This window comes from Tamandua tetradactyla, chromosome 18 (genome assembly GCF_023851605.1).
Source record: "Tamandua tetradactyla isolate mTamTet1 chromosome 18, mTamTet1.pri, whole genome shotgun sequence".
Lineage (NCBI taxonomy): Eukaryota > Metazoa > Chordata > Mammalia > Pilosa > Myrmecophagidae > Tamandua > Tamandua tetradactyla.
The window spans coordinates 72,695,975-72,723,101 of NC_135344.1; the positions used below are offsets into that span (position 1 = coordinate 72,695,975).

At 34.9% G+C, this 27,127-nt stretch overlaps 1 protein-coding gene across 6 annotated transcripts in view; it reads left to right on the plus strand.

Annotated features, from left to right (window-relative positions):
* ANKRD12 (ankyrin repeat domain 12) overlaps positions 1-27,127 on the plus strand; it is a 162,655-nt gene that overhangs the window by 92,723 nt on the left and 42,805 nt on the right. The window contains exon 2 of one of the 6 annotated variants that reach the window (XM_077135968.1): positions 16,355-16,434. The exons of the other annotated variants lie outside the window; for them this stretch is intronic. Within the exon in view, the coding sequence (XP_076992083.1) occupies positions 16,371-16,434 (64 nt within the window). The 5' untranslated portion in view covers positions 16,355-16,370. The remainder of the gene's footprint in view (positions 1-16,354; positions 16,435-27,127) is intronic. 6 annotated transcript variants of the gene reach the window in all.

The following is a 27,127-nucleotide window of genomic DNA, read 5'->3' on the forward strand; positions in this document are numbered from 1 at the left end:
AACAGGGAACTCCTAAGGTCTCTAGTAGGCACAGGCCTAGGACAAGACACTAACTCAGAAGAGACAGGAATAGCTCTGCACTTTGCATTCACTTTTGGCTGACTTTGATAGGAGGGCTGGAGTCTGAAGGAGAGCATTGGCCAATGCAAATGCAATTTGCAAAGATGATGAAAGGTGTTTTTTACATTGGCTTGTTTTTGTTAGCTCCTAGCACCCAAGAAAATCTCTATCTTTGCTAGCTGGATACAAACTCAGTAATAGACAGCTTGGGGACTACATCCCAGAGTAAACATTTTAAAATACTAAAATGTACAGTATGCAACAAATGATTACAAGACAAGCATAGAAATAGGAAATGATGGACATCCAAGGGAAAAGGATAAAAATCTGGATAACATCAACAAAGACTGGACTATGGACATACCAAACAAAGTCTTTAAAAAAGTGATCATTGGATGCTCAAGGGGATGAAAGAAAATATATAGAGAAAGAACTAAAGAATGTCAGGAAAACAGTGAACAATGTGAGAATCTCAATAAAGACATTTTAAAAAGGAACCAAACAGAACTACGGGAGTAGAAGACTGCAGTAACTGAAATAAGAACTTCCAGGAGGGCTTTAACAGTAGACTGGAGCTGGTAGAAGAAGGAATAAGTGAACTTGAAGAAAAGGTAATGGACATAAGTCAGGCTGAGGGGCAGAAAGAAAAATGAACATGTAGAGGCAAAAACAGCCTAAGAGACCTTGGTATATAATCAAGCATACCAATATGTGTATTATGGGAGTCTCAGAGGGAGGAGGAGAAATAAATCAGAAATATTCAAAGAAATGACAGAAAACTTTCCAAGCTTGGCAAAAGGGGGGGAAATGTGCATCCAAGAAGCCCAACAAACAACAAGCAGAATAGACTGAAGGAGTTTACTCCTGTACATATATTGCTCAAACTGTCAAAGACAACACGGGGAGAGTTCTGGAAGTTGTAAGAGAAAAGAAATGTTTATATACAAGGGAGTCTCAATTAGATTAAGTTCTTATTTCTCACATGAAGGCAAGAAGGCAGTGGGATGAAATACTTAAAGTGCTGAGAGAAAACGATTGTCAGCCAAGAATTTTATATACAGCAAGACTTTCTTTCAAAAATGAATGAAACAAAGACATTCTGAAAGGCTGAGGAACTTCATTACTAGTAGACCTACAAGCAGTGCTAAAGGGAGTTTTTAAGACTGAAAGGAAAGGACACTAGACAGTGGATTGAAGCAGCATAAAGAAATAAAGACCTCCAGCAAAGGTTACCATATGGATGATTAAAAATGCCACAACCAGTGTATTTTTTGTTATATAGCTCCACTTCTTATTTCTTACAAGTACTAAAATGCAGAAGCATTGACAGTAATGATAGATCTATAGTTTTGGACATACAGTATATAAAGATATAATTTGGAACAAGTACAAAAAAAAACATAGGAAGACAGACAGCTATAGGAACTGTGTATGCATGTACTATTGAAGTTAAGTTTGTATCATATAAAAAAATGTTCAACTTTTCAGGATGTTAAATTTTAACCCCATGGTAACCACAAAATAGATTTTGTCTGTATTCATGGTTTCACATATCTGTATATTTCATCAATCTGCTTATTTTTTATGCATTTTAAAATAAATTGCAGACATCTATAAATACTTCAGCATGCACTTCATTATTAAGTATAACAGTCTGTGAGGTTTTTTTTTTTATGAGTTTTAAATGTATACGTCTGTGTAATCTCTTCCCCACCACAGTTTTTTCATGATGGGTTATTTTTACATGTTGTTGAACTTTACAAAAAATGGAATCATGCAATATGTACTCTTTTTTGGGAGTACGTAGGTCAAGTATTGAACCAGGTATCCCATGCAGTGTGTATTCTTGTGTAAGGTTTCTTTCCCTCAGCATATTGTTATTGCAAATATCACTAGTTTGTTCCTTTTTATCTCAGTGTAGTATTCTGCTTTGTCACTATGCCACAGCTTGTTTATTCATTCTTTTCTTTACATATACCTGGAGTGTTTATATCTTTTGGCTGTTACAAATACACCTGCTAAGACTAGTCTGTTTTTTTTTTTCATGGGCAGACACCAGGAATCAAACCTGGATCTCTGGCATGGCAGGTGAGAATTCTGCCTCTGAGCCACTGTGCACCACCCAGACTGGTCTTTTTGTAGACATATGTTTTTATTTGTCTTGAGTAAAGACCTAAGGGTGGAATTGCTAAGTTACAGGGCAGGTTTATGGTTTGTTTTAGAAGAAACTGTCAGACCATTTTCCAGCGTGTTTTACAATTTTATACATTCACCAACAGTGTATTAGAGTTGTGGTTGCTCTATATCCTTGCCAGCTTTTGATGTAAGTCTTAGTTTAACCATTCTGTAGCATATAATGGTATCATTGTACTGCTTTTTAAATGATCTTTTGAAGGTTGATTGCAACATGATCCAGTACTTAGAATTCTGCAATAATTATTAAATCTATACTAATCTTTGTTTCCTTTTCTCTCTTTTTAACCAACCCTCTCACATTACTTCTGTAATTGGAGTAGAGTTTTTGGCTAATGTGATTTCCAAATAAGTATAATGCAATTGGTGGAATCCAAAATTTTTATCGTGTAATTTCATTTTCATGTTATTCTGAAATTAATGAAATGATAAGATAAGCCTCCACAACAAGCTGAGCAGTAGTTTTGGTGGTTTTAGCTGTACAATCTAAAACTGTCCCTCACTGTTAAGAGATATATTTAGTGACAATTTTGTGTCCTGTAACAATTTTGTGTCCTGTGGTTGGCTCAGACTTCTAGCAGCAATTATAGAACTTTCTAGGTTATTTGGCTTTTATGTCATTGGTCTGAATCCAGGAGATTGGGCAGGATACTATTGAGGACACACAGAATCATCCTCTTTCTCCCCAATTTCTCTTGAAATGTTGCTTTCTGTTTCTCTAACTGGCTTTGCCCTCCCTTCTGTGGCCTCCACCTACTCTCATTATATCCAAACACATTATTGAGGGGATGATGTCATAAGATTTTCACTGTAATTAAGAGAGTTCTCTAAGGCACCATATTAGTGAATTCTGTCTTAGTTTGCCAGGGCTGCTATAGCAAGTTTTCAGTGACTTGTTCCTTTAACAACATGAATATATCATCTTGCCCTTTTGAATGCTAAAAGTCCAAAATGAAGGTAGCAGCAAGTCATGCTTTCTCTGAAGTCTATAGCTTTCTGGTGGTGGTTTGCCAGCAATCCGTAACTCAACCTCTGCCTCCATTGGCTGTTTATTTCCTTCTGTCCCCTCTCACTACTCCCTGTGTCCAAATTTCCTCTGCTTATAAGCACTCTAGTCATATTTGAAAGAAGAAAAGAAAACTCACTCTTTGCAGATGACATGATAATATACCTGAGAACCTTAGAAGAAAATCAGTGATAAATTAACTTCAATAGAATTTCTCTAAGGTACCAAAATGAACATGTGTAAACCAAAAACATTCATATATATATATATATAAATAACAATTTAGAAAAATATAATAAATAGGGCAACCCCATTTTCAATGACAGTTGAAAGGATGAAATATTAAAAAATAGAAGCAATAAGAAAAGTTCAAAATCTTTATGGAGAGAAGGTATAAAATACTCCTGAAAGACAGAAACATACACTTGAACAGATAGTTCTTAGTTAAGACATCTCACTATTTCTCCCTAAGTTAAATCATATTTAATATGATTGCAATAAAAATTCCAATAAGATTTTTTATTGCACTTGACAAGTTGATCCTAATATTCATATGGAAAAATAAATATATAAAAATAGGAAAATTCTGTAAAGGAAGAGCTCTGAGGAGCAAGTACCTTTAATAGATAATAAAATATACTACAAAGCCTCTATATTTATGGTACTGACCTATGGAGTTGACAAATCAATAGACTAGAAAGTGCAGAAATAGACCCATATACATATTAAATTCTATTTATGTATTAACATTGGTATCTTAGATCACTGGGACAAAGATAGTCTTTTTTTTTTTTAATTAATGGAAAGAAAAAAAAAGAAATTAACACAACATTTAGAAATCATACCATTCTACATATGCACTCAGTAATTCTTAACATCATCACATAGATGCATGATCATCGTTTCTTAGTACATTTGCATCGGTTTAGAGGAACTAGCAACACAACAGAAAAAGATATAAAATGTTAATATAGAGTAAAGAAATAAAAGAAGTAATAATAGTAAAAAAAAAAAAAACCCTATAGCTCAGATGCAGCTTCATTCAGTGTTTTAACATGATTACTTTACAATTAGGTATTATTGTGCTGTCCATTTTTGAGTTTTTGTATCTAGTCCTGTTGCACAGTCTGTATCCCTTCAGCTTCAATTACCCATTATCTTACCCTGTTTCTAACTCCTGCTGGACTCTGTTACCAATGACATATTTCAAGTTTATTCTCGAATGTCCGTTCATATCAGTGGGACCATACAGTATTTGTCCTTTAGTTTTTGGCTGGACTCACTCAGCATAATATTCTCTAGGTCCATGCATGTTATTACATGCTTCATAAGTTTATCTTGTCTTAAAGCTGCATAATATTCCATCGTATGTATATACCACAGTTTGTTTAGCCATTCTTCTGTTGATGGACATTTTGGCTGTTTCCATCTCTTTGCAATTGTAAATAACGCTGCTATGAACATTGGTGTGCAAATGTCCGTTTGTGTCTTTGCCCTTAAGTCCTTTGAGTAGATACCTAGCAATGGTATTGCTGGGTCGTATGGCAATTCTATATTCAGCTTTTTGAGGAACCGCCAAACTGCCTTCCACAGTGGTTGCACCATTTGACATTCCCACCAACAGTGGATAAGTGTGCCTCTTTCTCCGCATCCTCTCCAGCACTTGTCATTTTCTGTTTTGTTGATAATGGCCATTCTGGTGGGTGTGAGATGATATCTCATTGTGATTTTGATTTGCATTTCTCTAATGGCCAGGGACATGGAGCATCTCTTCATGTGCCTCTTGGCCATCCGTATTTCCTCTTCTGGTAGGTGTCTGTTCAAGTCTTTTTCCCATTTTGTAATTGGGTTGGCTGTCTTTTTGTTGTTGAGTTGGACAATCTCTTTATAAATTCTGGATACTAGACCTTTATCCGATATGTCATTTCCAAATATTATCTCCCATTGTGTAGGCTGTCTTTCTACTTCCTTGATGAAGTTCTTTGATGCACAAAAGTGTTTAATTTTGAGGAGCTCCCATTTATTTATATTTCTTTCTTCAGTGCTCTTGCTTTAGGTTTAAGGTCCATAAAACCGCCTCCAGTTGTAAGATTCGTAAGATATCTCCCTACATTTTCCTCTAACTGTTTTATGGTCTTAGACCTAATGTTTAGATCTTTGATCCATTTTGAGTTAACTTTTGTATAAGGTGTGAGATACGGGTCTTCTTTCATTCTTTTACATATGGATATCCAGTTCTCTAGGCACGATTTATTGAAGAGACTGTTCTGTCCCAGGTGAGTTGGCTTGACTGCCTTATCAAAGATCAAATGTCCATAGATGAGAGGGTCTATATCTGAGCACTCTGTTCGATTCCATTGGTCGATATATCTATCTTTATGCCAATACCATGCTGTTTTGACCACTGTGGCTTCATAATATGCCTTAAAGTCCGGCAGCGTGAGACCTCCAGCTTCGTTTTTTTCCCTCAAGATGTTTTTAGCAATTCGGGGCAACCTGCCCTTCCAGATAAATTTGCTTATTGGTTTTTCTATTTCTGAAAAATAAGTTGTTGGGATTTTGATTGGTATTGCATTGAATCTGTAGATCAGTTTAGGTAGGATTGACATTTTAATTATATTTAGTCTTCCAATCCATGAACACGGTATGCCCTTCCATCTATTTAGGTCTTCTGTGATTTCTTTTAGCAGGTTTTTGTAGTTTTCTTTATATAGGTTTTTTGTCTCTTTGGTTAAATTTATTCCTAGGTATTTTATTCTTTTAGTTGCGATTGTAAATGGGATTCGTTTCTTGATTTCCCCCTCAGCTTGTTCATTACTAGTGTATAGAAAAGCTACAGATTTTTGAATGTTGATCTTGTAGCCTGCTACTTTGCTGTACTCATTTATTAGCTCTAGTAATTTTGTTGTGGATTTTTCTGGGTTTTCTACGTATAGTATCATATCGTCTGCAAACAGTGATAGTTTTACTTCTTCCTTTCCAATTTTGATGCCTTGTATTTCTTTTTCTTGTCTAATTGCTTTGGCTAGAACTTCCAACACAATGTTGAATAATAGTGGTGATAATGGACATCCTTGTCTTGTTCCTGATCTTAGGGGGAAGGTTTTCAATTTTTCCCCATTGAGGATGATATTAGCTGTGGGTTTTTCATATATTCCCTCTATCATTTTAAGGAAGTTCCCTTGTATTCCTATCTTTTGATAGTGTTTTCAACAGGAAAGGATGTTGAATCTTGTCAAATGCCTTCTCTGCATCAATTGAGATGATCATGTGATTTTTCTGCTTTGATTTGTTGATGTGGTGTATTACATTAATTGATTTTCTTATGTTGAACCATCCTTGCATACCTGGGATGAATCCTACTTGGTCATGATGTCTAATTCTTTTAATGTGTTGTTGGATACGATTTGCTAGGATTTTATTGAGGATTTTTGCATCTATATTCATTAGAGAGATTGGCCTGTAGTTTTTTTTTTTTTGTAATATCTTTGCCTGGTTTTGGCATGAAGGTGATGTTGGCTTCATAGAATGAATTAGGTAGTTTTCCCTCCACTTCGATTTTTTTGAAGAGTTGAAGGAGAGTTGGTACTAATTCTTTCTGGAATGTTTGATAGAATTCACATGTGAAGCCGTCTGGTCCTGGACTTTTCTTTTTAGGGAGCTTTTGAATGACTAAATCAATCTCTTTACTTGTGATTGGTTTGTTGAGGTCATCTATTTCTTCTTGAGTCAAAGTTGGTTGTTCATGTCTTTCCAGGAACCCGTCCATTTCATCTAAATTGTTGTATTTATTAGCGTAAAGTTGTTCATGGTATCCTGTTATTACCTCCTTTATTTCTGTGAGGTTAGTTATGTCTCCTCTTCCATTTCTGATCTTCTTTATTTGCATCCTCTCTCTTCTTCTTTTTGTCAATCTTGCTAAGGGCCCATCAATCTTATTGATTTTCTCATAGAACCAACTTCTGGTCTCATTGATTTTCTCTATTGTTTTCATGTTTTCAATTTCATTTATTTCTGCTCTAATCTTTGTTATTTCTTTCCTTTTTGGGATTAGTTTGCTGTTCTTTCTCCAGTTCTTCCAAGTGGACAGTTGATTCCTGCATTTTTGCCTTTTCTTCTTTTCTGATATAGGCATTTAGGGCAATAAATATCCCTCTTAGCACTGCCTTTGCTGCGTCCCATAAGTTTTGATTTGTTGTGTTTTCATTTTCATTCGCCTCGAGGTATTTACTAATTTCTCTTGCAATTTCTTCTTTGACCCACCTGTTGTTTAAGAGTGTGTTGTTGAGCCTCCACGTATTTGTGAATTTTCTGGCACTCCGTCTATTATTGATTTCCAACTTCATTCCTTTATGATCCGAGAAAGTGTTGTGTATGATTTCAATCTTTTTAAATTTGTTAAGACTTGCTTTGTGACCCAGCATATGGTCTATCTTTGAGAATGATCCATGAGCACTTGAAAAAAAGGTGTATCCTGCTGTTGTGGGATGTAATGTTCTATAAATGTCTGTTAAGTCTAACTCATTTATAGTAATATTCAGATTCTCTATTTCTTTATTGATCCTCTGTCTAGATGTTCTGTCCATTGATGAGAGTGGTGAATTGAAGTCTCCAACTCTTATGGTATATGTGCCTATTTCCCTTTTCAGTGTTTGCAGTGTATTCCTCACGTATTTTGGGGCATTCTGGTCCGGTGCGTAAATATTTATGATTGTTATGTCTTCTTGTTTAATTGTTCTTTTATTAGTATATAGTGTCCTTCTTTGTCTCTTTTAACTGTTTTGCATTTGAAGTCTAATTTGTTTGATATTAGTATAGCCACTCCTGCTCTTTTCTGGTTGTTATTTGCATGAAATATCTTTTCCCAACCTTTCATTTTCAACCTATATTTCTCTTTGGGTCTAAGATGTGTTTCCTGTAGACAGCATATAGAAGGATCCTGTTTTTAATCCATTCTGCCAGTCTATGTCTTTTGATTAGGGAATTCAGTCCATTAACATTTAGAGTTATTACTGTTTGGATAATATTTTCCTCTACCATTTTGCCTTTTGTATTATATATATCATATCTGACTTTCCTTCTTTCTACACTCTTCTCCATGTCTGTCTCTTCTGTCTTTTTGTATCTGACTCTAGTGCTCCCTTTAGTATTTCTTGCAGAGCTGGTCTCTTGGTCACAAATTCTCTCAGTGACTTTTTGTCTGAGAATGTTTTAATTTCTCCCTCATTTTTGAAGGACAATTTTGCTGGATATAGGAGTCTTGGTTGGCAGTTTTTCTCTTATATACTAAATGATATATTTAGTAACTTAAATATATCATCCCACTGTCTTCTAGCTTCCATGGTTTCTGCTGAGAAATCTACACATAGTCTTATTGGGTTTCCCTTGTATGTAATGAATTGCTTCTCTCGCGCTGCTTTCAAGATCCTCTCTTTCTCTTTGACCTCTGACATTCTAACTAGTAAGTGTCTTGGGGAACGCCTGTTTGGGTCTAATCTCTTTGGGGTTCGCTGCACTTCTTGGATCTGTAATTTTAGGTCTTTCATAAGAGTTGGGAAATTTTCAGTGATAATTTCTTCCATTAGTTTTTCTCCTCCTTTTCCCTTCTCTTCTCCTTCTGGGACACCCACAACACGTATATTTGTGCGGTTCACATTGTCCTTGAGTTCCCTGATACCCTGATCAAATTTTTCCATTCTTTTCCGGACAGTTTCTGTTTCTTTTTGGAATTCAGATGTTCCATCATCCAAATCACTAATTCTGTCTTCTGTCTCTTTAAATCTATCATTGTAGGTATCCATTGTTTTTTCCATCTTTTCTACTTTATCCTTCACTTCCATAAGTTCTGCGATTTGTTTTTTCAGTTTTTCTATTTCTTCTTTTTAATCAGCCCATGTCTTCTTCATGTCCTCCCTCAATTTATCGATTTTGTTTTTAAGAGGTTTTCCATTTCTGTTCGTATATTCAGCATTAGTTGTCTCAGCTCCTGTATCTCCTTTGAACTATTGGTTTGTTCCTTTGACTAGGCCATATTTTCAATTTTCTGAGCGTGTTCCGTTATCTTCTGCTGGCGTCTGGGCATTTAGTCAGATTTCCCTGGGTGTTGGACCCCACAGGTTGAAAGATTTTTCTGTGAAATCTCTGGGTTCTATTTTTCTTATCCTGCCCAGTAGGTGGCGCTCATGGCACACGTTTTTCTACGGGTTCCTCTAGTGAAAGTTGCTGTGGGTCCTTTAACTCTGGAAAACTCTCGCCGCAGGGGAGGTTCGGCAGCCGAAGCATCTTGGAAGAGTGCCAGCCGGCCCGGGGGTCCGAACGCGGGGCGGGTCGCCGACCCCCGCAGCCCGGTAGATCGCCCGACCGAATTTCCTAGTTGGCCCGGGGCGCCAAGCGTGGCGGGAGGGACCAGCTGTCGCAGCCCGGGAGAGTGCACTGTTCCCAGCCGGACCGGGGAGTCATGTGTTTGGAAGGGACCCCCCCGGTCACCGTTCTCAGCAGTCTGGGGATTTCCGACCCAACTCTCTCAGTTGGTCCGGGGGGCCTCGCGTCGTGGGGGCGCCAGCCACCGCGGCCCAAGGGGACCGCCTGCCCAATTCTGCCAGCTGGCCTGGGAAGGAGGAAGGGAGGGACTCCGGCCGCTTGCCATCCCACCCGGGAAAGCCCGCACCCCTCGGTGATCTCACCGGAGCTGGTTCTCCCAGACAGTCAGCCGTTCCAGGATGGGGTACGCCGTCCCTTTGATCTCCGTCGTGGCTCCGGAAGCTGCTCTGTATTGTCTCCACTCCCCCAGTAGCTGTTCTGGAGGAGGAAAGGTGAGGGTGGCAAGGCTGTCGAGGCCGGTGGCGGAGGAGCCGGTGAAGGCGAAAGAGGGCACGGTGGTGGTTGGAGAGCCGCCAGAGCAGGAGGGGGAAGAGGGGAGAGAATGGCGGGCGGGCCGGCTGCTGCGGAGCGTGGGCGCTGCGCGCCGGGCCAGCGGACAAAGAGGGGAGAGCAAAGATAGTCTTTTTAAATAAATAATATTAGGACGATTGGATAGGCATTTGGAAAAAAGATAAAATTAGATTAATTCCTCCCCCACACCCAAAAATAAACTCTAGTTGGATTAGAACTCTAAATGTAAAATATAGAACTATACAAGTACTAAAAGAAAACACAGGTGAATTCCTATTTAAACTTAATCTAGGAAACAATATTCTAATATCACTCAAACTCTGGAAAAGTTTTATACATTTGATACATATAATAATGGGAAAAGGAAACACACACATAAAAAACTTTTACATGGCAACCAAACACCAGAAGCAGAGTTGAAAAAAAGATGGGAGAAAATATTCAGATGAGGTAGCACAAGTAAAGGGCTAATATCCTAAAAGTTGAGGTTAGGATCCAAAAATCCCATAGGAAAAAAAAATGGCAAAAATACGAACAGACAATTCACAGGGCTGTAAAAATGGCCCATGTGTTCAATATACCATTTCTAACCTATCAGATTGGGAAAAATTGAGAAGATTAGTGATATGCTTTGTTGGTGAGGACATAAGGAAATAGGCCCTGTGTACACTGCTAATGGAAATGGAAAGTGATGAAACTTAATCAGGAGAAGATGGCAATATCTAAGGAAACTGCATTTGCATTTGGATCACCATGAACTGATAATGGAATATTTTCCAGGAGACATTATTAAGTGAAAAAAGTGAAGTGCAAAAGAAGAAATATTGTACAGCTACCTCTTGTGTAATAACAAAGTGGGGAAAATATATTTTATTTACATTTGTCGCAAAAATTAACTTCAGTAGGATAAACCACTGAATCATCACAAGGAATGAGTTTGGGGATACAAGATAGTGACACTTCTAGGTAAGATTCTATATATTCAAAAATTAAATCAGTAGGAATGGGAAGAAGGAGGACTAAAACCAGTAACTACATTGAAGGAGGAAAGGAAGGTACTAATTCAAGTAATGTATGACCACAATATTTGGATATGTAACCCCAGTTTTGAATAGGAAAGGAGGGGGTGAATGTAGGGTGCAAACAAATCCTCTTTTAGCAGATTTCTTTATTGTAGTCGTATGGACAAAACAATTCTGAAACCATTTTAAATGTTTTAAAGGATTAAGCAAATGAGTAAATGTGTTGATATTCTTAGCTGTCAGGATTCTTGTAAAAGAAGGCATAAACAAATATGGAAAGGAAGAAAGAAGAAAGAACTCTGGAAATTTGTTAAAGTTGAAAATACAGGTGTGAACTCATGATTCCTAAAACATGCATATGTAATGATAGGCATGTCATAAAAACACAGAAGCCAGCTTGAAGGGGTTACCGCTGTCCAAATCTAGGACAATTTGAGTTCCAAATAGTTTAAGAATGAATTATAAATTATTAGTAAAATAAGAATTCATCACCCCATATCCATAATAGACAAATAAATGAATGGGGAGAATTTTGAGGGCCAATTATTAAATATGAAAGAAATGCAGCAGTTGGGAAAATCATTAGTTTACACCCATCATGGAAAAGATGACTTGGCAAGAATCATTAATAGCTGCTCAATCTGTGGGGGAGTTTTAATGAGGACAGGATATGTGCACACCTTTTTTACATTTAAAGAGAAGTGGGGGGAGGGGGGACCTCCGTGATTATATTGCAGTGATATCCAGCAGCACTTTGATCAAAATGAATATCATCGGGCGGGCCACAGTGGCTCAGCAGGCAGGAATGCCTGCCTGCAATGCCAGAGGACCTGGGTTCGTTTCCCAGTGCCTGCCCATGTAAAAAAAAAAAAAAAAAAAAAATGAATATCATCATCAAAGAGGGGCAGTTACATCCTATGCCTCCAGATGTGATATCCTGAGAAGGATATAGTAATCTCGTATTTAGTATTCTAACTGAGAATGCATAAACATGAGAAATGTTCTGTTAAACCAAAAAAACCATGCAAACAAGAAAATTCGGTGCCATAAAAGACCAAGAAACGTCAGTGTCATGACACACCCATAAAGGTGGTAAAAATATTCCAGACTTTGTAAAAGATTATAACTAAAGCAATACATACTCCTAGACTGGATCTTGTATTGGAAGAAGAAAATAATTATAAAATAATTTGACAAACTTGGAAAGTAGACTGTAGATCAAGGTTGTATCAATGTAAACTTAGACATATATTTATATGTATATATTCTGTCACTGTGATGATGGAAGAGAAAATCCGTATATCTTAGAATAAATTTACTTTTTAGGAAAAATTCACTGAAATATTTAGGGTAAAGGGCCATGATGTATGTAATTTATCCTCCTGTGATTCAGGTGAAAATGTGTGTGTGTGTGTGTGTAAAGTAATTATAAAACAAGTGAGTTTAAACTTTAGCAATAGGCAGATCTCGTTAATGGGTATCTGATGTTTGGTTTTTTTTTATTTTTCTACCTTTTTGAAATAATTTCCAAATAAAATTTAATATGAATATATATATAAGCACACAGTTGTATTGTGTCCTAGCTCTAGCATTGAAATGACCTAAAAGCAATGCCAGTAACAATAACCATCCCTAGTGCCCTGGTTCTCATCTTGAAATACCAATTTTTATTAGAAGAAAACCAAAACTTCTTGGGAAAAAAATAGATGATTCCAAGTCTGAAGCAGTAAGTATATAAGATGAGCCTGGAGCATCTTGTCATTACAGAATTTGAGAAAGTTATCAAAGATCTTGTTAGAAGCCTTAGGAGACAACTTGAAGCAGTTTCCCACTGGCCAAAGATTGGATGGTTTAAGAGCTTCAGAAAGGACAATGGTTTGAGATCCATCAAATATGTTTAAATCCATGAATTGATAGTGATATATTTTTTTCAATTGTAACATATATAATAAAATTTTCCACTTTAACAGTTTTTATGTGTACAATTCAGTGTCATTAGTTACATTCACAGTGTTGTGGTACTATTACCACTTTGCATTACCAAAGCATTTCATCACCCCAGATAGAAACTCTCTATTCAAGCATTAACTCCCCATTCCTTCCACCTACTGGTAACCTCTGGTCTACTTTTTCTGTCTATGGATTTGGCTGATCTGAAGTTTTCATACAGATAGAATTAATCCAGTATGAGACCTTCAGTGTCTGGCTTCTTCCAGTTAGCATATTGATTTCAAGTATGTATCAGAACCTCATTCCTTTTTATGGCCAAATAATATTCCATTGTATGTATATACCACATTTCGTTTATCCATTCATCTGTTAATAGATACTTGGGTTGTTTCCACCTTTTGTGAGAAATGATGCTCTGAGCATTGGTGTACAAGTTTCTGTTTGAGCCTCTGTTTTCAATTCTTTGGGGTATATACCTAGGGGTAGAGTTTGCCGGGTTATATGGTAATTCTGTATTTAACATTTTATATAGTGTTAACTTTTTAAGTTAAGTTTTTTTCTTCAGAGGATGATTGGGAATCATTTATCTTAAAAATTAGGCAAATAAAGGGGATCAATCATTTATCTTGACTTGGCTAGGTAACCTCATAATAGATGAGAAATATCTTTTTATAAGATTAAGCCAGCTAAATTAAAAATTTAGTTGGAAAATCATTGGTTTACACTCATCATGGAAAAAATGACGAGGCAAGAATCATCAATAGCTGCTCAATCTAGGGGGGAATTTTAATGAGGACAGGGTATTTACACACCATTTTTACATTTCAAGAGAAGTAGGGGGAAAGAAACCTCCGTGTTTATATAGCAGCAATATCTAGCAGCACCTTGACTGATCAAAATGAACATCATCATCAAAGAGGGGCAAAATTAAAATGTGACTATTTTACAACCACCAATTAATTAATTTATTTATTGCAAACCAACAGGAATGATTTTTTGGAGCTGATAAAACATAATTATACAAACCAACAACTCAGTAGATGAATTGAAGTGGGGGAATGGTCACTGTTGAGATTTAAGTTATTATATTGGAAAATCAAATCAAATAAATCCTCAGAATATATAGCAAAATTATAAAGAAAGAATGATGGAAGAAAAAGACAGGGCATAGATCCAGAAAAGCTAATAGATCTATCATGTGAATAACAGTTAACATGGAAATTTAAAAAGAAGAAAAAGAAACAGATGGAAGATAGGGAATAATTATATAAATAGAAGAAAAATTTTCTGAGTTAAAGGAAATCATAAACTATCAATTGTAAAACTTAGCTCTACGTGAATTGATGAAAACATATACCCAACTCTAGACAAATATTGACAAAATTCCTTAGCTCCCGAAGTAGCAAGTTACCTATGAAGAAATATTGTTATATTGGCATTGGACTTCTTCTTTCTTTTGGTTAAGGATAGACTATTGAGAGAGAAGTGCCACATAAGAATCCTGTACCTGGCCAAGGTATTGTTCACTTGTCAGAGTAAAAGAAAGATATTTGCAGACATTTAAGGATTTAAAAGTATAAACACACAAAATATATATACTTACATTTTCAAAAAAATAAATTACAGAAGTTAAACTAAAAACTAATAGTAGTAGTTACCTAATATGAGAAGGGATGAAATGGGATGTATTTTAATTGTTGCTATCTTTTTGAAAACGTCTAAAAACAGCTGATGAAATACAAGAGCCCCAGTCTTTTAGAAGTATATGCTGAAATAATTATGGATAAAATGAAAAGATGAATGGAATGTACTTCAAAGTAATACAGGCATGGGGTATATGGGAGAGTATTGGCCAAAAGTTGATGATGTTGAAGCTGCGTGAAGGGCCCTTGGGGGTTCAATATAATATTCTGTCTAGTTTTGTATAAGTTCAAAATTTATCATTAAAAGTTCTTAAAATTACATATACCCCTTGATCTAGTAATCACCCTACAGGAGATTTTGCATGGTCATTGTAACAATTTTTTTAGTGGCAAAAAGACAGCCGTCACTAAGGGATCAGTTGAATAGATTGAAGTATGGCAAAATATTGACTATTGTACAACCAGGGAAAAGTATGTCTTAATATAGTTAACTTAACTTGGAGAGATTTTCATAAAATATTGTTGAGTGAGAAAAATAAAGATGAATAAATTAATCATAATACCCCATTTTTGTACAATGAACAAATAGTTTTCAAAACCTGCATTTATATTTGTATGTATAAATAGATTTGTCTAAGATTTTATAAGCATGGAGCAAATATGAAAAAACGTATACCAGGATGTATCCCGGGTTCTTAATGCAGTGTATGTTATATGGAAGTGGAGAGGGGGAGAGAACTTGAATGAAGGGAAGGTAGATAGAGCTGAAGACGGTCATAGGATAGTATTTTTGTGCACATAAATATACCAGGCTCCCAACAACATCTGGTCTTCCTTCATGTCCCTGTTTATTTAATCCCCTATGCCCTACCCTTCACAGCTAAGCTTCTTAAAGTGCCATGTAGGTTAACTTCTATTTTTACCACTTCATCAAATCTATTTTTACTGAGATCACAAATGATTTAACTGCCAGATCCCTTAGCTGTATTTTACTGCTTGTCTTTTCAGAGTCTCTTGAATTTGCCAGTGTTGGCCACGGTCGTCTTCCTAAAGTTCTACATGGCTTCTGGAACCTACCCCTCTCCTAGTTTTCATCCAGCTTCCCAGACTATTCCTTCTCACTTTCCTTCTTCATCTTCACTTCTTCATTCCCTACCACACACCCCTGTGGTTGTGTTCCCAGAATTTTACTTTCTGGCCCTCTTCTTATGCTACATATTCTCCCAGATAAAGCTTACCTGGACTCACCATTTTAACTACCTCTAAATGGTGAGGACTCTATACTAGACCATGACTTGAAAAATTGAAAGTGTTTTTATATGATATTTTACTATTACATATTATGGCTACAGATTTTTAAATTTTGGTAGTGTCAGAAAACTTTAGCTGGGAAAAGCAGCTCTGGTCATAAACTTTTAATATGAACTTTTCATTAGCAAGAAGTTCTAAAACAAATATTTTCCATGGAAGAAGAAAGATACTTAATAGAACTTGTTTATTTAGAGTGGAACACATTTTTTTAGAATCTTTTTGATTTTCACTGATTTTAATTGTTTCATGTGTTCATCGGCTATGTATTGATTTTTCAGAATATTTATTTTCCACATGGTGAATGTGCCTGAATTATTGCTTGATCAAAGTCCCTCAAGGAATGATGCAAAAATCATCAGTAAGTATCATACAAAAATTTTGGAGTTGCTAGAAAAGACTGATGAAAATACCCAAAATTTGTTACTAAATTTACATGAGGTCCTTTACATGAGTTTATCAAACTTTATCCAATCTAAATTCAGAACTTGTTAATATTTAATAAAGAATTAATTTAACTGCCCATAGATGGTTTTGTATATGAAATCTGACAGCGTCATTACCCATCATGGGTATATCATGTCATCCATGTGACAGATACACTTTAAGTGCTGCAATTTAGGAAATATAGCCAAGGCTGTGAATTTCAGAACTTAATAAATTTGGAGTAAATAAAAAAGATCTGATGTATGTAGCATTCTAAATTATGGTTTATTCTATTACACATCGTCTATTACACATTGTACTTTATGCCAGTGTTACTCAGAATAGCAGTTCTACAAACTGTTTGCTACCGATCCTCAAGATAAGAAGCTGTAACTGAATATAAATTAATACACAACTTCCATAATCAAAAGGGATTGCTATGAAAAATTGTCAGCTAAAGAAAACAGTGTATTTACTGACATAATTGCTCCCCATTTTGGTCCAGCCTCCTTATTTCTCTTTATTACTGATCAGTAATAAACAGTTCATAGACCACACTTTGAGTGGAAGTTTTATGTCATGTATATCAGACATTAATGACATTGTTTCAGGAATACATTTCCTGATTAATACAGTTTATTTGTATACAAATGTGTGGTACTTTAAAATTTGCGTAATTCTATTGTGTTTTCCCCCAAACTTCTGCCTTTTTTGAGTGTCTTATCTCACATTACCCTACTGTAGGGAAATTTCTATCTTGTAATAGTGTTTGCCACAAATAATTGCTTGTTGCTACCCTACTGAGAACTCAGTCATGTTCAGAGGGCCAGATCATGCTTATAATCATATTCATGGTAATGGAGAAGTGGTTAACTCTGTGTCACATAGTACCCCCCAGTGTTTTCTGACACTCATTAATTGACAAAGTAGAGATTCTGCTATAAGTTTACAAACACTGACTTTATTACTTACACAGAGTACCCAGTGGGTGAAGTTGAAAATTCCAGTCATTATTAAAAGAGCCATTCCTGTTTTTGCTTCACGTACTCTGCCAGTAATCTCACCTGGTTTATTAAGCAGACGTAAACTCTTTTCTCATTACATATTTCAATTTAACCAAGGAAATGCTCCATCATAATAAATAGCCTAGCTATTTTCAGAGCCTACTGTGAAAGACATTAGGAAACTTTTTAAAAGGCAGTCATTTATTGTTACTTATGTTTACTGAGTGCATTTCTGTGTCAAAAAAATGCACAAAATGACCAGTATTTTTGAAGTGTTATTTTCTCAGTGTTAAAATAGCAAATTGTAATATATTACAAATATATTGTCACCGTTTGTGAAACTCACTTCCTCAGTTTTGTATTTCAGGAACTATGAAAACACAACTGTTGTTACATGTATATATGGAATTAAAAGAGTTAATAAATATGGACATCCAAAAAACATTTAAACGAAAATATACCAGAATTTTTTAATAAAATGAATTATGTGATGTGTTAACAAATAGGAAGAAGCATCACCTTAGTAAGTTTTAAGAAACAAACTTTATACTTTAGAAGTATAAAGACTATAGAAAGACCTTATATAGGGTGTTTTTAATGTCCACGTATGTATCAAGATATTTGAATTTGAATATAAGAATTTAGACTAGATAGTGTTTTATAGAGTAAAGGAGTTTGCATATGAGTATACCCAGAATTAACAATTCCTTCAATTGACATATAAAGATGTTAAATGTAAAGAATGTTTTATCTTCTCGCTTCCCAAATGGCATGTTTTAATAACTTCTGGTAGATTCCTTAGGTAATAGGGACTAGGCCTAGTATGGAAAATTGTAATCCATTTATAACTCTAGAACCTTCTTTTATTTAACTAGGACTATTAGTGATCTCTTTGATTAAATGCATTTCAAGAGTTGTGAAGTACCAGGAATCACCGTGTTTGATTTTCAGCACTTTTTATTTTTCACATTCCCCTGTGGGATCAGTGGATAGAAGAAATGAAATAATGCTTAGCTATCCATTGTATGCAGAAAGCTGAGCATACAGCATGGTAGGCAGGAGAGGTATTCTTTTTTTTATAACCACTTAATGACCAATTAAAATAAATTCCATTATAGTGATTTGCATGCTCTGCTTTGTGACATATGTGGTGTACTTGACACACAGATCTGAATTTTAATTTGTCAGATGAGTATTACCAACTTGTTTCTACCTGAATCTTTTGCAAAGCTTGTACAGTTCTCTTCTTTGAAAATCAGTACTTTTAAATCAGTATAGATTTTTATCATGTGTTTTATGTGTATAAATTATATTCATCTAGTTCCAAAGCTTTAAGAATTTTTAGTTTTTGGTGGAGTGATTTTTAGTGGAAAAAAATAGTAATGAATATATATGTCAAAATACGTGAAATGGAAAAAAAAAGAAATTATGAAAACTAAATTACCATAAATGGCATAGCTTCACTCCTTAGCAATGTCTGTAAAAATTATATACGTTCTATGTATTTTTTGTCTTGCTTGTATATCAGAAAAATAAATAGAAGTAGATGCATCTCAGATGTTCTCTGTCTGCAAATTAGTATATTTATAATACGTTTTAAATTTTTCTTACATGAAACAATAGTCTGGTAAATACCACTCTTTGAAATACATGTAAATAATTGCAGTCAAGAAGTTTCTAGTGTACCTGCCCCCAAAAATGTGAAATTGTTTATTCCGAATAACAAAGCTAATAGCTTTTTGTATAAAATATGTTAGCTTAATGGTTTTCCTTAAAAACTGAATTTCTACCAATACCTAGCAACTTAAAGTGAGTCTGTCACATAATTATAGTAGTTAAGATATTGCTGAACATTTAAGACTAAAAAGATGGATTTGGGCAGAACCCTGAAGAAAAAGCTTTTGATTTTTAAAAGTATTAATTATATATATGTATACATTTAAATGAGTTCAACTTTAGCTGTATCATCCTGTCTGCAGGAAAATGTTTTATTTAGTCGTGGTTAAATGGACCTCCATGTAATGTATATACTTATGGTGGAATAGCTGAGACTGGGTGATTTTTGTCAGTTTCCTTTAGTGACATCAAAATTTTTGTAGTGATATCAGTCCTATTTTTAGAGGGAAAAAAATCATAATTTATACTTTATAGAATTATTTTATATGTTACTGGTATTTTAGTAGAAAGGCAATGTATGATAACTAATTGAGGATATATTCAGAGTGCTATGGTACTTAATTTTCTTATGTAGATTTTGCTTTTATACTTAGTATTTTCATCTGTTGATATTGTCTTTCCTCCCCAGTTCACCCCTAAACACTGTAATTTTCTTACCTATTTCTGTTACTATAGAAATATAGTGAAACTATAGTTTTATCCATCATACTTACTCCCAAATAGACCTATGACTACTTTTCTCCTGTATAATAGAATTAACATCCTTATCTTTACTTAGAAGAATTGAGATTGAGAAATAGAGATATAGAAGAGACTCTATAAAATTACCTAATATTTTATCTTCTTCCCTCTAAACTACATTTCTCAGTCAATTTAGAAATGAGAAAGCAGTAAAAAAATTATGTCCTAGAATGCAGGTGCATTTTTCTCTATGTTACTTCTTGGGCTAAGTGTAACACAAATAACAGTTATTTAATATATTATCTGTGATTAGTGAAGTTTCAGAGCAAAGCACATACCACCCAAATTAGACATAGGAGAGAGGTCTGTTGGGCTTATGAATTCTTACTGCCTGTGAAGCCCCAGAAAATCTTATACATTCAGAGTCAGTTTGTTCAGGGAACAGTCTCAGCTGGAAGACTGAGATTAGAGATAACTACAAATCATTACAAACGGCCTTTCACTTAGGAGAGAGACCTATTTTAGAGAGTCTTCTAAAAATTGCCAAAGAAACTAGTTTTTTTCCTTTATAAATATGAAGAGAAATACAGAGATTTGAGAAAAATCAACTGAATGAGAGAGAAGAAAGACCAAAGTGAACAAACAGAACAGTTACTTACTGGAGAATGTAAATCATGTAGGGATCAGAAGGGTAAGTTCCTACTATCCTTGGAGATTACAGTGAGCAATTGATCCATCACCAATAACAAAATGCTGCTATAAAAAAGAGTAATCAGAGAACAAGCAGGTTCTTGGAATTAAAATATGGTTACTGAAATTAAATATTCTGTTAAGGACTAAAACATTATATATTCAATATATGATTATTGAAATTATATATTCTGTTAAGGACATTCCTGAAGATCTAATTTGAGACCGAGGAGTAGAGCAACTTATATAAAACATACTGGAAAAAAAGACATTGGAAATATGAGAGGCATGTTAAGAAACATACCCAGGACATACATTTACTCATTTTGTAAGAAAGAACAACTGGTGGGATGAAATTATTGTTTTTATTCAAGAAAGTTTGCCTTAACTAAAGAAAAATTTATGTTTTTAGATCAAAGAGAAATTTTTTTAAAAGGGGGAAAACCCACATCTAGGTACATCACAGTTTCAATGGAAGATAAAAAAAAAATCCTCTGAGCTCCCAAATCAGAGGGAAACAGTACCTATAAAGAAAGGAGACTGGAATCGGATTTCTCATCCTTAAATGTATTTCTAGAAGACAGGTGGAGCTATAGTTATAACATTTCAAGAAAAATTATTCTCCCTAGAACTCCATTCTCAACCAAATGTAAGGGCTAAAGGAAAACACATTTTTTATTCTCTTTCTGAAAAAGAAAAATGTCAGGAGTTTGTGAAGAAAGCTATCAAGAAAAGGATACCAATGCATATACTGTGTGGATTCGACTCTTGACAGTTCACTAGTGTCCTAATGTGGAATATATGAAGACTTATTGACTGTTCTGATGAATGAGCAAAAAAAAGGACCAAACTCCAGAGAAAGTAAACCGTATGAACAGTTCATGGACTAAATAGGAAGCAAGCTAAAATGTGGCATGATAGTGGGCAGCTCATAGAATATAAGAAGTGATGTGGTTCTGAAATGACCTGGTCAGGTTATCTAGAAAGGCAAAGAGAACAGACCTGAGGTTTAGAAGTTTGTTTTACTTTTTATTATTCCTGTTAGCTAAGTTGAAGTAAAATTTAATTATTTTAAATAAATTAGAAAGAATGGTTCTCTTGGGTGGTGGGGTTATTTTATGGGTAGTCTTTAGTTTCTTCCTTTCCCATGTCTGTTTTTTCTCATTTCCTAACATGAACTATTTTACTTTTATAATAAAAAGAACAATAAATGCTACTTTAAAGTAAGTGAAACAAAAGCAGTTTTAATAATTTAAGATCACTGAGGAAAAATAGCTTAGGATTTTACATATACACACATACACTAGCCCACCTCTGAATAAAAATGGTATATAAAACAAACACTATTCCAAATGTAAAGATAGTTTTTTCTTAGTATTATTCCTAGTGTGAAAAGAATACTTAATTCTTAGTTCTGGGTTCTGTATGTTACTCCAAAAAAAAAAAAAAAAAAAAAAGATTTTGACTTTGTAGAGATTTCGACAATGTTAATTAAGTCAAAAACAATAAATCTTTTCCACTCTGTTCTTTTGAGAAGTTACACGAATCAAAAGAGAGGTCAGACTCCAGCACTCCCATACTGTCTGGGTTTTGATCCCTGTCTCTGTAACCTTGGGCACATTAACCTAACCTACATGTGCTCAGGTTCCACATTTATGAACTGGAGATTACTGTATATACCTAATGGGGCTATTGTAAAGGGTAAATAATTTATGTATGTATATAAAATATGGTTGGCACAGCTTAAGAAACAGTGAAAATATGGAACAAGTATATCATTTTACACGGTTATTTTAAATGAAGTATTCAGAACCATACAGCCTTATAACCTTGAAAGAAAAAATGCCATTTGTGTTTACCATTAAAAAGGTGGAAAATTTAATCCATATTCCCTACTTTATCATCATTTATGATGTCAGGCATGGCTTTTTTTCTTTATAAACTTTAAGTCATGAGTGAGGTGTTTATCTTATTTCATGTCCTTATAGGATATATAAATCAAGTTATTGTTTATCCGAGTTGTGGCTATCTCAGAATCAAGCAAAGAATAGAAAAATATCAAGTTCATATTTGAAATTCAGCCTCAACTTCAGTTGGGTATATTTGACAGCCTTATTTATGGCTTATTTTTTTATTCAAAACATTTTACATGTAATTAAATAGCAATCTTATTTAATATTATCATTTGAGAACTTAGATTTTTGTGCTGAGTTTTCTCAAAATAATCATGAAATAATAATAGAAGTAGAATTGTATTCTTCATTTGAATGCTCATGGAAAGATAACGAAGTGTGACATCTTTTTCCTGGATGTTGGTTATAGTTCATCTGGACTATATTCAGTGTTTTTTGTTGTGGTTTTGTTTTGATACTCAGTAGTAACATTTTATGATGGTTGTGCTTACCAGTTTTGCAGTCAGAAACCTGGGTGTGAAGTCCTAGCTCTGCCACTTATTGACTGTATAGTCATGGGCAAATTGATTATTATTTTGTAGTATTCTGGGTATGTGAGATAGATGCAAGAATGAAATTCAGATACAATGAATGAGATAATTTATAGGTGTGTATAAATTTGAAATTCATTTTATGGTTTTACCAAGGGTAATTTTTTCTCTTAAAAGTTTTCTTCCACTTGTTAAGTTATAGAAACCCTTTAAAAAATCCTTCTCTGGTGGCAAATTGTAGTTAAAACGAAACAAGGTGTCATTCGTTGTTTCCCCTCCACCATATCTGCCCCCACTTGCATTCCACCCCCACCCCCTCTCTTTCTATAGGAATACTAAAACATTTTACACAATTGGTTGTCAATGATAACTAGTACCTTTATGTATGAAAGTGTAGAATTCCACCAGACAGTAAGACATGGAATTTCCTGTATAAGAAAATCATTCCTTCATTCACTCCTCTCACTGCCGCCCCCCACTTGCCCAAATGGAAAAGTCTACATAGGTCTGTTTTATACTTGGAAGACTGGTGGTTTCCATTCTCCTCACTCTAACAGGCCACAAATCCCTATTTCACCTGTGGTAAAGTCAGCTTGACTCTTTTTCCCCTCACTCTTCTGGTACAAAGTTAAGCACATATAAAATGTTATGGAATTGGACTTTGGCCTTTTTTAGCTAGCATATGTGATATATTGGATTTGGCAGTATTTGATGTTAAATATGCATTTTCTTTAAGTGTTTTTAATTTACACAAAATACTTTTTTCTTTTTTCTAGCTTGAGTTAGTATTTATCACATGCATCGTATTTGCCAGAATTTTATATAAATAAACTTGTTGAATCCTCAAAATAACCTTATCAGTATTATTGCTGATCTGTTAAGTAGCAGAGCAAAAGTTTGAACCTGGGCTAATGCCAAAGCATCTATAGTTTTCACTATACCATGCTGATTTATTATTGAATATAGGGAGTTGAGAGTCAGATGATCCTGATGGCATGAATTTAGTGTACCCTTAACTCTGTTTCATTCCTATTATGAATTGTACCATGACTGCACTCTTCCTAATTATGTATGAATGGAGCACTTACTGTTGGGTAAAGAGTACTGAAGGTGAAATAAATTAGTTGTTATTTTGTTTGTTTGGTTGGTTCATTTTTGCCCCAGAGCCTATCATTAACATAGTTAAAACACTTACTGAAAGAATACATTTCATTCATCAAGTTTTTCTGAAAGTGTGCCAACATGTTATTTGGTTTTTCACTCAGATAATTATAGAATTCTCTAAGTATAGTATATATGTTCAAACTAGTTTCTGGTTTGGTTTATTTTATGCATCACATATGTCTTCATTATTTAAAACATAGGTTGTACTTTAATCCTAAGCAAAAAAAAATCAATGTTTTTATTATAGAAATTTTCAAATATATACAAAAGGAGAAAGAATGTTATTATGAAGCCACATGTACTTCTTACCTAGTTTTTTTTCTTTTTTCACATGGACTCAGGTCTCCGACAAAGCAGGCAAAAATTCTGCCACTGAGCCACCGCTGTACCGCCCTTACCTAGTTTTATTAATTATCACTTATGCCCAGTCTTGTTTCATTCCTCTCCATTCTTCTGTACTCCATTGTTTTGAAATCATTTTTTGTATTTCACTGTATCTCTATAAATGACAGGGATGCTTTTTTAAATTTAAATATAATCAATACCATTATCATACCTAAGCTAATGATTCTTATCGCTATTAAATATACAGTCAGTGTTCGAAGTTCTAATTGCCTCATAAAGTTATGCGTTTTTTGAAAAACTTTTTCAGAATCAGAATCCATATGAGCTCCATATATTTTTACTTGATTGATGGAAGGAATTTTTTCATATCTTTATTAGTTGATTAAAGTAATTTTTGGATCTTTATTTTTCATCACTGCTCAAAATGTTGGTACAGTCTGTGACTATATGTATCTGGCATGTCATGTATGTTTTCTAGTGTTCTTTTCCTTCACAATAGAGCAGTCTTCCATTCAGCAAGCTTCTGAAGGGAGACTAAAGATTTGCCACTTTCATCACATCTAACAGTTTCCATCTTTATCTTAATTATATTATCACTAGTATCAGCAGTTTTTCTATTTAGATAAAATAGAAGCAAATCCCATTAATACCTAAAATATTATACAAACACCACTGTATAAAGATAGTGTCACTGTTTAGAAAAACTTTTGGCTGACTGAAAAAGGTTCAGCAGCTCATGCATAAAATCATAAGTTCAATACAGGAAGATAGACTTATCAGTGAATAACATATGAGAGTGCAGGTTATATGAAAGCTAAGGATTGATTGCAAAGCAAATTATCTAATAGGTCTGTGCTCTACCTGGCATGTGAAAAGGACACTGATGTCATGTGTATGAGATTTTTACCACCTTTTCAAATTCCTGAGTTTGGAGGAGACATTAGCAAAGAATTAGCCAGACAGCAGTTAGTGGCACCATCAGTTTTCACCAGTACAATGTATTACAATTGTAAAGTGGAAAAAAACCGTATTTGGTGTTTATAATCTTTTCTGAGGTCTTACCATCCCACCATAAGTGCCCCATTTTCATTTTTTGATGTCTTGAAAACACTTCTAAAACTCCCTTTTTCTGCATTTAGTCAGCATATATGCAGGACCTACTATAAGGTAGGCATTATGAAGTCCCTATGTATAGGTCACAGATTTCAATAAACTATTCATTGAATAATATGGGAAACAGAAGCAGAAAATTAAAGATATCCCAGTGAATGTTACCTTGTTCCTCAATAGGCCTTTTTCTTAGTAACCACACACTCACCTCGCCCATCCCCCATCCTACAAATACAAAAATATTAAGTGTCTCATTCTCTGGTTGCTGTAAAGGAAGGTGGAAGGTTAATAACGTAGTATATTTTTTATGAGCTTATAGGCAGATAAGCCGTATGTATGTATGCATACATATATGTATGTAAGAATATTTTTTAAAAGATTTGTTCTTCTAGAATAGGTGGAATGCACTGGGGATACATTGTAGAGTGAATAGCCTTTCCTTTGCCTCTCACCTTTTCTGGAACATGAACAATCTTGGATTCTCCCCCCCCCCACCCCCCCATATCCCACTGATTATAAATAACAGGGATGGAAAAAATGCGTAACTTTTGGAATGGTTCCAAGCCAGCAGCGTTCCTAAGAATTGACTTGGAAGTTAACTTTAGCTTCTCCTAGACCACTCCAAATAAAGCTTAAGTAAATACCAATACAAACACAGATTCAATACAAGTCCCTTACACAATATCTTCCCCACGATAGATTACTTACTCTACCCCTCAGCCCTTCCTACATATTAATTCCGGAGATGCTACTCTCCTTGACCACTAATCTAAAATATGTCCTAGTTAAGTAGGTGGAAAATAATAAAGTACAACTAATCAGAAACCACAGTTTAAAATAGGCATAGAAGTTTAGGGACGTGGGTTAGATACCAGTATGGCTAATTTGTTGTGCAGAACAAGGAGGAATGATAGAATGTAGGCAATGTAGAACCCTGCTGAGTCAGACAAAACCCCTTAGCCCACATCTTTTAATGGTGAGGTGACCTTGGACAAGCCACTTGATAGCTCTGAATCTGTTTCCTTGTCTGTTAAATGGGGATAATTCCTGCCTCTACAACTGTTATGAAGATCAAATGCTATTTGTCTAGTACTTAATTGGTGGTAGTAGTAGAGTAGTAGAGATTTTGAAAAGTGTTTTGTATCATTTTTGCAGTTTTAATTTTATCCTGGAGTAGGGAGCCCTCAGATAAGAGACATGATTTGATTTGTAGTGCTGACTACATTGTGGTTCCAGGTGATTAATCTGCTGATCCAGGCAAGAAGTGATGAGAACCTAATCTCAGAAAATGGCAGTGGGATTAAAGAAAAGATGTATTTAAGAGATATTCTAAAAACTGAGACTCCACATAGTTTGAGTTGTTGAGAGAGTTGAAAGTAGCTCTTGAGGTTTTTAGTAGGAATAACTGGATTGGTTATGCCACAAAGATAGGGAATACTAGATTTTAGTAGCAAGAGGAAGCAGTTCTGGAAGGGAAAGTAATGAGTCAGATGTTTTCAGTCCTGAGCTTAATG